The sequence below is a fragment of the Anguilla anguilla genome, chromosome 8 (assembly GCF_013347855.1).
Source record: "Anguilla anguilla isolate fAngAng1 chromosome 8, fAngAng1.pri, whole genome shotgun sequence".
Lineage (NCBI taxonomy): Eukaryota > Metazoa > Chordata > Actinopteri > Anguilliformes > Anguillidae > Anguilla > Anguilla anguilla.
In genome coordinates this window covers 52,919,987-52,934,986 of record NC_049208.1, presented here as the reverse complement: position 1 = coordinate 52,934,986, position 15,000 = coordinate 52,919,987, and the positions used below count along the sequence as shown (strand labels likewise).

The 15,000-nt window shown below is 48.0% G+C and overlaps 1 protein-coding gene across 8 annotated transcripts in view; it reads right to left on the bottom strand.

The window, feature by feature from the left end:
- LOC118232950 (ras/Rap GTPase-activating protein SynGAP-like) overlaps nucleotides 1–15,000 on the bottom strand; it is a 122,558-nt gene that overhangs the window by 84,756 nt on the left and 22,802 nt on the right. For all 8 annotated transcript variants that reach the window (XR_004766428.1, XR_004766429.1, XM_035428215.1 and 5 more), the window contains exon 2: nucleotides 4,224–4,357. Coding sequence is in view for 6 of the 8 variants with exons in the window: in XM_035428213.1 (XP_035284104.1) it covers nucleotides 4,224–4,357 (134 nt within the window). In the remaining 2 variants the exon portion in view is untranslated. The remainder of the gene's footprint in view (nucleotides 1–4,223; nucleotides 4,358–15,000) is intronic.

The window sequence follows — 15,000 nt, the reverse complement described above, 5'->3', positions numbered from 1 at the left end:
TGGTGGCTGGCCATGAAATTGCAATCAGCTGGCATACCTACACCAGGGCGAGTGTTCCAGTGATCAGAACCCGGCAGTCGGGCATGGCAGTGCATTATATCGGAGGCCTGCAGAGGAAACGATACTTGCGTCACAGTGAAGGAAGTCCACCTCGTGACTCATCCCGCTAAATTTAGAAATTGCATTCACATTTTAATGCAGGCTTAATAAAATCGCTTCATAGCATAGTCATCTATTAACACATCCCCATCAAAATTCCACCTTATCAAAAAGACAGATTAATTCACACTGTCACCGCACTAACGTGGATTAATATGTGAAAACCTAATGAGTGAAACTAGACTCAACACATAAATGAAGTGGAATGACGGTTGTATTCATATTAACAGCTCGGTAGCCTACAAAACAGTGAAATTGCAGCCTCAACACCAATTGCCGTGACTGATCAGCCTATTTCAACGTTAATCACCTCTTCTAGAAGCAGAACTGGTTGTCAAAACATGCCCCTTTAAAAAAATTAATAAACACAGCTTTTGGTGTTTGCCGTAGTCTAATTCTTCGGTAACAGATGTGGAGAACACGAGAATAAATGATGGCGGTTATGCCGGCCCACCGTTCGCAAGAGAATACCTGCCGCTCGGCTTCGCCTGCGGAGACGAACTACGAGTTTGAATATTTTATGTTGGCTCTCTGGGGGTTGATGACTGGCACTACCGTCGCGATTGGCTCAGATCCATTTCATACGGTCGCCTTAACGGGACTTTGTGAAACGGGCAATTAATTGTGAATTATTTTAATGTTCTTTTTGGTTCCTAAAAATTAAAAACCCGCCCCGACTCGTGACTGTCTGTCATAGAGAACCGAGATCTGTGAAAAGCGTAGATTTTAATTAAATAAATTGTTTTGTACTATAATTTTCCAGAATGGTGCACTGTATTGAGCAATATTATAACGGCAATTGCCGCGGTACTAAGAATCATAGTGGTTGTAGTACTATCAGTCACTAACATATGACATAACGATAGAGATATCAGAGAGAAATCCAAGCTTTTAAAATGCAGCATTATTGATACAAAAAGTCCTAAACATTGTGCTGTATTTCTGGTGCATTTGTCATTTGTGATTGAGCTTCAAGCCCCCCTCCAAAAAAGACCCAGGTCTCAATTTTTACCCCTTAGCTCTATTTCTGGCAGCCCACCTGCCAGTCTGCCTGTCACCCGTCAGCTGGAAGTCGCTTCACCCTCCCTCTGTCTAATTGCGCACTTGCAGTATCATCACCTTTAGCTGACTGAGAGACACCTGGTCGTCCACTTTTATGTGACCCTGTTCAAAAACATTCTCTCAGACCTCGGTCGATTGAAAACATCCAGTCAAACTAATGCGCGAACGGAGCGCGCTGAGGCCAGCGACTTCGCACCAGCAGCGCGTAACGCCAATGCCATGCTGTGTACGCGCGCGCGTGCGTGCTCAGTGTGCGTTTAAAATGTTCTTTCGTGTCTTCTCGCGGACAACAAAAGAGCTGCGTAGGAATATTAAGCCCCGATCATTTCGCTGGTTGAAAGCCCCCTCGAGGGATAGGCAGATAGGCTTCTCTGCTGGAGCAGTAATGGGCTGTCCAGTCGCTGATTTGTATGAACCAATCATATGGATTTATAGCTTTCTGCCGCAAATCAAAGAGAGATGATTGGTTCAAATCAGCAAGCCCATGGTAACAGACTGGCTGCGCACTGTGGTTCCACTTCACCCATTCTAAGACCTCCCTCGTCGAGGGCTCATTTATTAAGTTTTTAAATTTAAGGCTCCAGTTACCAAGCAGTATCTGTTCATTATTGTTCTGCTGGAGGGTGTTGAAACAGCGATGGACTCACCGGTAGCAACAGTTACACGTGAACATTAGCACTTGCGCGGGTGGAATTAGGTTTGTCTGATTCCAAGAACATCTGCAGTGGAGAGACAGCCGGACACGGTGTGCGGCCGCAGAGCGCTCTATCGCGTTTTCGCGGCTGGCGGTGCGTGCTGCAGGACCGTCCGTCCCTCGAAGGCTTGGCGTGCTCGCACATGGGCGGGCGAGAAAGGGAATTAAAAGAGGCGCGGTTTTTTGGACCGGTCTACTCTCTAATGGGCCGCTCTCTAGAGGAGAACGGCTCTCTCTTTAACTCTCTTTAACTCCGGTTCCCGGAGGGGGTGCTGTGCCTGCAGGTTTAACTCCGGTCCTTGAGGGCCACAGCCATCAAAGACTGGAGCTTGAGATCCCTGGTGCAGATGAGTGCCCTACAAATCTGGGTTGCAGTTTGGTGCAGTGCTGAAGGAGTGGGTCTTTGGACAGAGGTTGCCAGTTCAAATCCCACAGATTTTCACGTCCTTGAACATGGTACTCATGTCTGAACCGTTTAAGTAAATAATTCCACCGTTTACATTGAGAACATGTAAAAAAAAATAAACCGATGAGTTGTGTAAGTCACCCTGGAGCTGGAATGCCTGCTGCCCAAATAAATTAAGAACGAGCCACGTAATGTGACAACAACACAGACTCTCGCGCCACAAGCAGGGTGGCTTAGACACGCTCTCCAGCCTTCGGCAGAGGAAGCTCACGCAGAAAGGTCAGAGGTCACACCACGCGGCGCTGAGGGCGTTCGCGGCGTTCGCTGACCCCATGTTGCTTTCATAGACCCGCGTAAAAAAAAACCCAAATATAACATTAGAAGATCAAAGATGACTTTTGTGAAGGTTTTTAAACACCTTGCAAGGGTCGCAAGTGAGAGACTGAGTTACCGCGTGAACAGCATTTATGCTTTTATGATTTACACCTGAGAATGAAACCTGCCAAAATAGCCATCAATATGGGTAAGCAAGAAACTGTCGAATAAAAAAAAAATACATTCATTCAAATCACAGGAAAAGATTCAATAAATTTCTTTTTTCCACTTCAACGTACAACTGGATGCAAGTGGCAGTTTGGCAATGTTAGAATAATCACTGAACTTGCCAAATTGTGTGCGCGAATAAGAAGTATAATAATTCACAGAGAAATGCTAGCCGAATTTGGCCACAGATGTATTTTAACTCTTGAGGAAATTTAATTCACCAGAATATCTCAGCATATTGCTCTTTGCATGGGATACATTGCAATTTGTTTATTGCAAATATTTTCTCAGAAATACACTACTGTGAAATATATTTATCATTCAATATTATATATTATATATGTCAACATATTGCTGAATATACATAGGCCTATATTTTGGGTTTTTCCCACGGCGCGCATCACTTCGAACGGCACGAGATGTGTAAGCACAGCTTTATCGCCTAACGTTATTTTAGCTAACCCTAACATGTTCGCGTTTCGCCTACTTTAGTTAACCTAGTTAACCCACCGATACAGATGTATGGACACACGGAGGACAACAAATAATGTCACAGAGGTGAGGACATGCCATAGCTAGCTAGCTAGCTATATAGTTAGCCAAGTTTCACTCATGACACTTTGTACAGGTGCGCCGTGGGTCTGGACGGTTTTGTGCTCGTTTTATTATACACTGCAGTATTTATCATAGTGTATTAAAATGTCTGTATATTTGCATATTGCACTGTGCTGTAGTTATGTAAGGGAAAAGGAAGTGATGTGAACATCAGTGTGCTGTATTTCTGTAAGGGAAGAGGAAGTGATGTGAACAGCAGTGTGCTGTATTTCTGTAAGGGAAGAGGAAGTGATGTGAACAGCAGTGTGCTGTATTTATGTAAGGGAAGAGGAAGTGATGTGAACAGCATTATTCTGTATTTCTGTAAGGGAAGAGGAAGTGATGTGAACAGCAGTGTGCTGTATTTCTGTAAGGGAAGAGGAAGTGATGTGAACAGCAGTGTGCTGTATTTCTGTAAGGGAAGAGGAAGTGATGTGAACAGCAGTGTGCTGTAGTTATGTAAGGGAAAAGGAAGTGATGTGAACAGCAGTGTGCTGTAGTTATGTAAGGGAAGAGGAAGTGATGTGAACAGCAGTGTGCTGTATTTCTGTAAGGGAAGAGGAAGTGATGTGAACAGCAGTGTGCAGTAGTTATGTAAGGGAAGAGGAAGTGATGTGAACAGCAGTGTGCTGTATTTCTGTAAGGGAAGAGGAAGTGATGTGAACAGCAGTATGCTGTATTTCTGTAAGGGAAGAGGAAGTGATGTGAATAGCAGTGTGCTGTATTTCTGTAAGGGAAGAGGAAGTGATGTGAACAATGGCGTACCTCCTCCTGGTCCAACATATAGAGCGGATCTGCGGAAATCACACCAAAACGAGGGGTCCAGCCCGAGCGGTCCTGGGACGAAGCGAAGGAGGGAAGGCGGGGGCGAAAGGAGGGGGGGATGGCACACCTTGCATCTGAGAGAGAGAGAGAGAGAGAGAGAGAGAGAGAGAGGCAGAGAGGGATAGGGAGAGAGTGAGAGAGAGAGAGGCAGAGAGAGATGGAGAGAGTGAGAGAGAGAGAGAGGCAGAGAGGGATAGGGAGAGAGTGAGAGAGAGAGAGGCAGAGAGAGAAGGAGAGAGGGAGAGAGAGAGATAGAGAGTGAGGGCAAGAGCGAGACAGAGTGAGAGAGGGAGAGAGAGGTGGAAGGAGAGAGAGAGAGAGGCAGAGAGGAGAGAGATGGAGGGAGAGAAAGAGAGAGGGAGACAGAGGGTGAGAGAGAGGGGGAGGGAGGGAGAGAGACAGAGATCGAGAGACAGTGAGGGGGAGAGAAAAACAGGGAGAGAGGGAGGGAGAGAGAAAGCAATTGAGACAGTGAGAGGGAGAGAGAGAGAGTGGGAGAGACAGTGAGGTTGAGAGATAGGGAGCAAGAGAAATAGAGACAGAGAGAGAGAGAAGAGGGAAAGAAAGAAGAGCACAAAAAAGAATAGAGAGAAAAAAGGAAGGGGGGAGGAAAGAGAACAAGAGTCTTGTTAGGACTGGAAAACTTCACCCTACGGGACTGAGAGGGTTAACTGAACAGAGTGAACAGACAGCTTCATGTATAATTTATTAAACATTTTCTCACACACCAAAGACATTTCTTAAATAAGATTTAAAGGCTATGAATATTAAAGCAACAGCTGAGAAAAGATGTTGAATAATTAATCGGGGAGAACGTGCGAGTGGGGAAAAAAAACAAAACTTTGACTCAAAAAATCTCACTTAGACAGCGACTAAAAAAGCGCAAAACAAGCACCGGCTACTCGTGACCTTAATTAAAATACCCTTCCCTGGCTTCTTCTCCCATCTCCATATATCCTTTCACTGAGAAGGAGAGATGAAAGGCTGAGAGAGAGAGATGTAGGGAGAGAGAATTTGAATTTGAGAGACAGTTGGAAAGAGAGAGGAGAGGCAGAGAGACAGACGGAGAAACGGAGGGAATTTAGTTTATGTAGCGGGATCTTGACGGGACTAATATCTAGTGCGATGTAACACTGAAAAATTCAATAAGTGTCCGATGTTCTGCTGAAGGATGCAAGCAGGTGTGAGTGTGAGAAAGTGTGTGTGTGTGTGTGTGTGTAGGTGTGTGTGCGTGTGAGTATGTGTAGTTGTGTTTGTGTGTGTGTGTCTGTGCGCATGTGTGTAAGTGTTTGTGTGCGTGAGTGTGTGTGTGAGAGTATGTATGGGTATGCATGCGTGTATGAGAAAGTATGTACTGTATCTGCGTGAGTGAGTGAGTGAGTGTGCATGTGTTGGTGCGTGTGTGCACATGCACATGCGTGTGTGTGGCTGTGCATGACAGTATGTATGTCTGTGTTTGTGTGAGTGTGCACGTGTGCTCGTGCATGTGCGTGAGAGTACGCATGTGCGTGCATGAGTGAGTGTGCGTGCGCACATGGGAGTTTGTGCACATGCATGTGCATGAGAGTATGTATGTGTGAGTGAGTGTGAGTGTGCACGTGTGCGTGTTCGTGCGCGTGTGTAAATATGAGCTCTACACGATGAGCCCCTGTGTGGCAGGAGGCTCAGAAACAGTCTGAGAGGAGCAGCAGTCACAGCCCTGACAGCGCGCAGTCTCCCCACACCCACAGACCACAGGCTGCACGGCATCATGGGATGCCTCCGCACTCACTCAGTCATCCATCCCCAAAATGGAGAAAAGGAAAAGGAAACGGCACTTCGTTTTTTGTTTGTTTTTTTTTTTACTGTGTGAGCATAACTGACATTAGAGCAGACAGCCTTTTTCCATTTTCCTGGAAGGACATTATCCTTATTATCCTTACTTTGTAGGCGAATGAGCTAGCGGACAGAAACAGGAAGAGGAAGCGGATGGTTTAAAGGACCGCCTCCTGAGGGGGGGAGCTCAGAAGTCACATGATCTCCCGAAAGCACGGAATGAAAACGTGTCGTGAGAACATGAAGTTACGTTCAAAAAAAAAAATGTAACCACAAAGCATGACTTCCCCCCCCAATAATGAGTTAATGATAAATTAATCTTGTAGCAAGGCATCTCACAAACCATTTAACACAGAAAGCCATAACGGTGTCATGAGATTCAGCTGCCCTTGCACACACATACTCCATAAAACCCACAATCCTTTGCAAGGGAGGTCACCGGGTTTCAGCCAAAGTTTGACCCCACAGCCACCAGAGGGCACTGTCACGCCATTAGAGGAGCGTTATAACCAGCAGCAATGCCAGAAGAAGAAACAGGAAGGACAGGAAGCTGCCTTAAAACTGCTAATCATCCTGAATAATTAATCATCACTGTTTTTTTTTTCTTTGTGTCAGCTGCAGTTAATAACTTTATAAACAGCTGCAGGATTCACACAGGAGGAGGAAAAACAGCTCAAAAGAAGAAAAAATATGCTAATAACCATTACATAAAACAAGATATACATGAATAAGTAAAATAATAAATTACAAAAAAAAAGATTAATAGCACAGAGGTTGCAGGCCCAAATCCATGGCTGAGGCACTGCCGTTTTATCCCCGAGCAAAGTCTTTAGTCCCAATTTCTTCAGTAAATAGCCTGCTGTATAAATAGATAGTGTGTAAAGATGTTTGTGCAAGTTGCTCTGGATAAGGTAGTCTACTAAGCTAATCTAATAATAATAATGATAATAATAATAATAATTATTATTATTGTTGTAATACAGTGAGATATTGGAAGCTGATTGGTTGACTGTAGGACTCATCATTAGAAGGGAAAGCTGCCAGTCTTTGCCCCATTCGGGTTATTCATGCAGGAGTTAAAGGCACAGGACTCAGAGCAGGGATCTGGCTCAGCTCTGTGTGAGCAGCATCCTCTGGCTGGGGCTGGAGTTTTCATCTGTCTCTGTCCCTCCATCACCTGTGCATTCTTTCACTCTGTCGCTCTTTTCATCTGTCCCTCTGTCCCTCCCTCACCTCTGCATTCTTTCACTCTGTCGCTCTTTTCATCTGTCTCTCTGTCCCTCCATCACCTGTGCATTCTTTCACTCTGTCGCTCTTTTCATCTGTCTCTCTGTCCCTCCATCACCTGTGCATTCTTTCACTCTGTCGCTCTTTTCATCTGTCTCTCTGTCCCTCCATCACCTGTGCATTCTTTCACTCTGTCACTCTTTTCATCTGTCTCTCTGTCCCTCCATCACCTCTGCATTCTTTCACTCTGTCGCTCTTTTCATCTGTCTCTCTGTCCCTCCATCACCTGTGCATTCTTTCACTCTGTCGCTCTTTTCATCTGTCTCTCTGTCCCTCCATCACCTCTGCATTCTTTCACTCTGTCGCTCTTTTCATCTGTCTCTCTGTCCCTCCATCACCTCTGCATTCTTTCACTCTGTCGCTCTTTTCATCTGTCTCTCTGTCCCTCCATCACCTGTGCATTCTTTCACTCTGTCGCTCTTTTCATCTGTCTCTCTGTCCCTCCATCACCTGTGCATTCTTTCACTCTGTCGCTCTTTTCATCTGTCTCTCTGTCCCTCCATCACCTGTGCATTCTTTCACTCTGTCGCTCTTTTAATCTGTCTCTCTGTCCCTCCATCACCTGTGCATTCTTTCACTCTGTCGCTCTTTTCATCTGTCTCTCTGTCCCTCCATCACCTGTGCATTCTTTCACTCTGTCGCTCTTTTCATCTGTCTCTCTGTCCCTCCATCACCTCTGCATTCTTTCACTCTGTCGCTCTTTTCATCTGTCTCTCTGTCCCTCCATCACCTCTGCATTCTTTCACTCTGTCGCTCTTTTCATCTGTCTCTCTGTCCCTCCATCACCTGTGCATTCTTTCACTCTGTCGCTCTTTTCATCTGTCTCTCTGTCCCTCCATCACCTGTGCATTCTTTCACTCTGTCGCTCTTTTCATCTGTCTCTCTGTCCCTCCATCACCTGTGCATTCTTTCACTCTGTCGCTCTTTTCATCTGTCCCTCTGTCCCTCCATCACCTGTGCATTCTTTCACTCTGTCGCTCTTTTCATCTGTCTCTCTGTCCCTCCATCACCTGTGCATTCTTTCACTCTGTCACTCTTTTCATCTGTCTCTCTGTCCCTCCATCACCTCTGCATTCTTTCACTCTGTCGCTCTTTTCATCTGTCTCTCTGTCCCTCCATCACCTGTGCATTCTTTCACTCTGTCGCTCTTTTCATCTGTCTCTCTGTCCCTCCATCACCTCTGCATTCTTTCACTCTGTCGCTCTTTTCATCTGTCTCTCTGTCCCTCCATCACCTGTGCATTCTTTCACTCTGTCGCTCTTTTCATCTGTCCCTCTGTCCCTCCATCACCTGTGCATTCTTTCACTCTGTCGCTCTTTTCATCTGTCTCTCTGTCCCTCCATCACCCCTGCATTCTTTCACTCTGTCGCTCTTTTCATCTGTCTCTCTGTCCCTCCATCACCTGTGCATTCTTTCACTCTGTCGCTCTTTTCATCTGTCTCTCTGTCCCTCCATCACCTGTGCATTCTTTCACTCTGTCGCTCTTTTCATCTGTCCCTCTGTCCCTCCATCACCTGTGCATTCTTTCACTCTGTCGCTCTTTTCATCTGTCTCTCTGTCCCTCTTATTTACTCTCACGCTTTCTCTCTCTCTTATTCATTCTCTCACTCTTTCCCTCTCTGTCTCTCCTCCCCTCTCTCTCCTGTTCATTCTCTCACTCTTTCCCTCTCTCTCTCTCCTCCCCTGTCTCTCCTGTTCATTCTCTCACTCTTTCCCTCTCTCTCTCTCCTCCCCTGTCTCTCCTGTTCATTCTCTCACTCTTTCCCTCTCTCTCTCCTCCCCTCTCTCTCCTGTTCATTCTCTCACTCTCTCCCTCTCTGTCCTGTTTTACGGTCTCTCGTGTGGCTTCCCTCAGAGTCAGGGATCCACCACCCCCCCCCCCCCCCACCCCTTGAGGTTTATTCTCTCCTCCACAGCGCGTCAACATCCCCCCGTTTCTCCTCGTTTTTTTTTTTGTTCCACCACCGCTCTCCACATTCAGATCAGACGGGAGGCAAAGTGAGGGGGCGCTCTGGCAGGTCGGGATGGGACCGGGACGGTCCCCTAAATGGCCTGAAACAACCCCGGCCCCAGTCTGATGCCAGGCACGTGGGACGGGCCCCCTCCCTGGGACCCAGCGGCTTTGCAAGAGGGCCCCACCCCCGCACCCCCAAATTCAGCTTCAGAGTTACACTGTCCCCCGTCTCGTGACAGCCCAGTAGTTACATCACAGCTGATACGTGACCAGTCTGATGACATCATGCTCTCGCACTGCTTGCATTAAGACACTCGAAAAGCACAAAGCCCCCCATGCTGGTCAAGGTCGTGACCCACACCTGCAGCAATAAGCTCACCTGCACCATGTTAGAGAACCTCTGACCAGGCAGCAGAACCCTTCAGAGACCCCAAAGGGCTAATTTAAGTGTAACCCTTAGCAGGTAGTGATTTGTAACAACAACGGAGTTCTAGAACACTGACTTTTGAATTACAAAAATTAAAAATTAAAAAACATTTCAAAAAGCCCTGCTGTTAACAGGTTTAATGACCAGGCAGTGCAACATCCAACGCGCTGGAGTTTAACCCTTTGAGGTTACAAACGTGCGATCGGAACGTTCTCGAACTGAACATTCTGATGCTGATGTCACAATCCGTGCCCGCTAACTGAAAAACAACATCGGTGTTCTAGAACACTGACTTCAAATTTTCTCTCTTTTTTTCTTTTTTTTAACATTCCAAAAACCCCTGCTGTTCACAGGCCTAATGCCACCAGATAGTGCCCGTCCGAGCCAGAGGCCCACGCCGTGGGGGGGCGACCTTCGCTATTCCGGTTTCTGGGTCTCCCCCCTTTGAAAGGACGGCGGACAACATCCACTCTGAGGCCCGGCAGCTGGCCGGCGGGGGGGCGGGCTGGGCCTCCTCCAGCGGCGTGCCGGTACCTGCATGCATAATGCGACCACGCAGCGGGGGGGCGGGGGGGGGTGGGGGGGGCGCCGGTTCTGCTGACGCGGCTCCTTATCGCCACCGCACGTCACGCTGTGATCGCAAAGAAAAAAAATGCACTTTCCAAAATAGATACCTAAAAAAAAAACAACAAAAATGAAAGCACAAGCAAGGTGTGAAAGAGTGCGCTGGGGTTGGGAGAGAGAGGAACAGCGGGGGAGAGAGAGAGAGGGAGAGAGAGAGGGAGAGAGAGAGAGGGAGAGGGAGAGGGAGAGGGGGAGGGGGAGAGAGAGAGAGAGGGAGAGAGGAGGGGGGAAATGAAGGGAATGGGAGAGAGAGAGAGGAAGAGAGAGGAGGGGGAAATGGAGGGAATGGGAGAGAGAGAGAGAGAGGAGGGGGGAAATGGAAGGAATGGGGGAGAGAGAGAGAGAGAGAGAGAGGAGGGGGGAAATGGAGGGAATGTGAGAGAGAGAGAGAGAGGAGGGGGGAAATGGAGGGAATGGGAGAGAGAGAGAGAGAGAGGAGGGGGGAAATGGAGGGAATGGGAGAGAGAGAGAGAGAGAGGCGGGGGGAAATGGAGGGAATGGGAGAGAGAGAGAGGAAGAGAGAGGAGGGGGAAATGGAGGGAATGGGAGAGAGAGAGAGAGGGGGGTATATTTAGTCGCATATGATTTACAAAGTGCTCTGTAATCAGGGGCTCCCTTGATGAGCGTTGTCAGGAATGCAGTGTCATTATCTTTACATGGAGCCCCCCTTCCCCCGGGGTGGGGTGGGGTGGGATGGGGTGGGGGGGGGTATCATTCCTTTCGGTAATGTGCTCATTTTGCCCGTCTTAATGAGCTTCTTCCCCCTGGGTCAGCACTTGCTTTTTCAGTGTGGGGGGGGGGGGGCTGGCGGAGGAGGAGGGGGGGCAGCACGGACACGTGTCCTCAGGACGAGGTTAGGAGACGCCAAGCGGCGAAAAGGACTACCGGACTCCCCCCCCCTCCCCCCCCGGTTCTCCTCTCCTCTCCTCTCCTCTCTCCTCAGGGCAAGTTTCCTTCGCCCGGACACATCGCTCGTTTTGTTCATCTCCAGTGAAGCGGTCGACTCAGCCCCTCCAGTTCACCCACTGAACATCACATTAACATCATTACATTAACACGGCGCCGTATCACTGCGGGTCCACATTAGCTACAGTTAGGCACACTTTCAAATAGTGTTTTATATCTTCTTTAAAAAAATTTTTTTAAAACTTTAAACCGCCCTTAATGTTTTGGGTAAAGGTCCAAGGTGACCTTTAAATGCCTTGTGATCCGATGTGTGTCCAGGATACTTTTGCAGCGGACCAATGGGGGGGGGGGGGGGGGGAGGGGGGTATTAACAGCTGACAGGGTTCTGATGGGTCGGCTTTGGTCATTGCCGTGGTTACGGAACCTTAATGGGGGCCTGGGGAAGAAGAAGACCGATTATTCACATCGCTAGACCTTTTAAAGGTCCGGAAAACATCCCCAGCATGCACTGGGGCTTCGGTACAGCCCAAGGCGAAGTCAGACACTGCAAGAACAAGACTGTGGGGGGGGGGGGGGGGGGCAAGAGCTGGAGGAGTGCAAGAGCACGCAAGGGGGTAATGGTGCAGCACACGGTAAGGCACGAGGCATCCATTTTGATTCCTTCATAGACAGTAAAACCCTTCTTCCAGGCATTCATTTTGGGTCCTTCACAGACAGCAAAAACCTTCTTTCAGGCATCCATTTTGTATCTTTCACAGACAGTAAGACCCTTCTTCCAGGCATAGACTGTGACATAGCACCAACAGTCCAGGTACCAACTAGAACCTCATGAAGCAGCTGTCGTCCCCCAGTTCTACTGTTTACTGCCCCCCCCCCTCGCCCCTGCCCCCCAACACAAAAAACGAATCAGACACAACAGTGCTGAGAACTGCAGGACCGCACGAGTTTGGCGCTAGCAAGGGTTTCAGCTGGGCCGGGACGACAGCGTCTCGCTGCTGAACGGGGACCCCTGCTGGTCTAAAAGTGCGCCAGCAAGCGCGCCCGTCGAGCTGCAAATGAAGTGTCCTCCTCTGACTCACGTCTGTGAGCTGAGGTCGCCAGGAGGAGGACGTCCCCGCCCACGTTCTCCGAAAACCGACAGCGGAGGTCGCACCCTGACCCAACGGGCGCACGGGTAACTCTAAGCATTCCGACCGCGAGAGCGGAAATGGGGGGTGCTGGGGGGTCGCTCATTAAAACATGGATGGTTGATGTACAAGAAGCAAACATTTGCATGTAGCTACCAATGTTGATATTATAATGTTATATATAGATATATGTATATATATATATGTATATATAGATATATATATATATATATATACACACTTTGGAACGGCATACCTCCACAGTACAAGTAGAGTGGCCTGTAACAGTTAACTATCATTCTAAAGTAGGTTATGGGTACATTACACAGTTCCCAAAGTTAGTTCTCAGCATTATAAGGGTTTATAAGGGTTTATAAGGGTCCCCCTACTCCCCCCCCCCGCCCCCATGGTGTAATCAAAACTTTTCCAAAGTCATTTTTTCTACATCGTTAAAAAAAGAACTGACACTCTTGAGGCTGTATCATCAAAGTGATAAACATGCTTGTGCATCTAATATCTAGTTTGTGTGATGCTTCATTAAACAAGGTAACAATTAAGATTTTTAAAACGTCCGCAATAAAAATAGCCTCTCGGCAAACGGGAAAACACACACGGGAATGGCCCGAGCTCGGCGTGCGGTTTCCGATCGAAAGGCCACGCCAATTCTGCGCGCGTGTTTGCAGACACGGACGCAAGTTAAGGGCCAAACCCGTCCGTACTGCACTAGAGCAGGGCAGCAGCGAGCCGTCATGCCCCCTAGTGCTCAAAATAATTATCACTGACTCCTGTCCTCTGCAGCTTATAATTAATTTCGTTTATTTATTTTTTTGGGGGGCTTTTTTCAGCTTTATTAGACAGGACAGTGTAGAGAGACAGGAAGAACTAGGAGGAGAGAGGGGGAGAGACGTGCGACAAACGACGGTGGCGGTCGGACTCGAACTGCCGACGTCGCGGCTCGCAATGAGCACGTGGGCTACGCCACTGGAGGCCCCGAAAAATGATTTTTAATTTTTTTTAAATTGAGTAATCGCCACTTGCGAGATGGTGGCTCGGCTTGAAAAAAAGGCGAAATCATTTATTTTTTGTAAAATTATGCTTCTGTGGGGGTATTGGGGGGGGGGGGGTGTGCAAGGTCTCACGAATCTCACGTCCGCAGACGTTACAGTACGAATCCGCCGCGTATTTCTGACTCATGGAAACTCCCGCGCGCGAGAACAACCGTCATTTCAGCAGCAGCCATGTTAATGTCCTTCTGCACCCAGTAGGGGGCGCTGGTCTGCATGGGTATCATATTACTAATTGCAGATTCCCACACACCTATTGGAGGAGCGACCTGTGTAAGGAGGTGGACTGGGGAGGTTCAGGGGCTCTCTCTCTCTCTCTCTCTCTCTCTCTCTCTCTCTCTCTCTCTCTCTCTCTCTCTCTCTCTCTCTCTCTCTCTCTCTCTCTCTCTCTCTCTCTCTCTCTCTCTCTCTCTCTCTCTCTCTCTCTCTCTCTGTACACAACGTGGAGATTTATGGTTTAACCAGCCAATCAATCGGTCAGTCGGAGGTAAATCCTTTTACTCAGCTGCCAATCAGAAGTGAGCTTAAAGGGAATGTACACTTATTCTGTTTAGAAATGACACACCTTACATCAAAAACGAAATATTATTTTTCAGGTTTAAAAGTCTGGAGGAAAAGTAAGTGTATGTCCTTATGTTGTGGTACATATGCACACATGCGCACACACACATGCGCACACACACACGCACGCACAGTTCAAGGGCTTCAGTGCACAACTGTGAGGTTTTAACTGCACTTGCCAAAAAAAAGCGCACACCCAGGATCACTACGGGGTGAAAATGGGCTGGTTCCAGCTTCACAGGGAGTTCACAACACGACCGAAAGGACCAATAAGAGAGTCAAACCGAGTGAGAGAGAAAGCCTGCAGTTCACTGCCCGTGTTTTCAGTGCTGACCAAAAACACAGGAAATCTAATTAAAGGACACTTCAGGCCTTGCTCTGATAACATTTAAGCAATCCGCATAACCCGCGACCATTACCCACGCACAGTGCATTACAGCCCCCGAGGTTCGTTTCACTCTTACATGGAAGGGGAACATCACCATGGTGTTCTTACAGGGGTGAGAACTCAAACTCCCAGCAAGCACTTCACTTCACGCAAAAAAAAAAAAACAACTGCAGCATTTCCTCTTTTCTAAGGGCTCGGGCGGGGAACCGAAAACAAGCGAAACCTGTCGCGGTCGACGGTCGACGGTTTTCCGCGAGGTCGAAGCGAGCGCCGGGGATGCTGGGATTGCGTTTGGGGTTTCCGCGCCGAGCGAGCAGCCGGCTGGGCTTCGCGTGTCAAACGCAGCGCGTTTCCCTGGGTTACAGATTTCAGAGTCACCGGTGCCACCTAAACGATTCAAGCTCTAATAAAGATTTGCATGTTGAAGTACAAAAATTTTTAGAGGCCGTGACTCAAGGTGATACAGAACAGGGGCGTCCAATCTTATCTGCGAGGGTCAGTGCGGGAACAGATTTTTGCTTTAGCCCAGCACAACAACATCTGATTTAACTGATTAGCTAATCG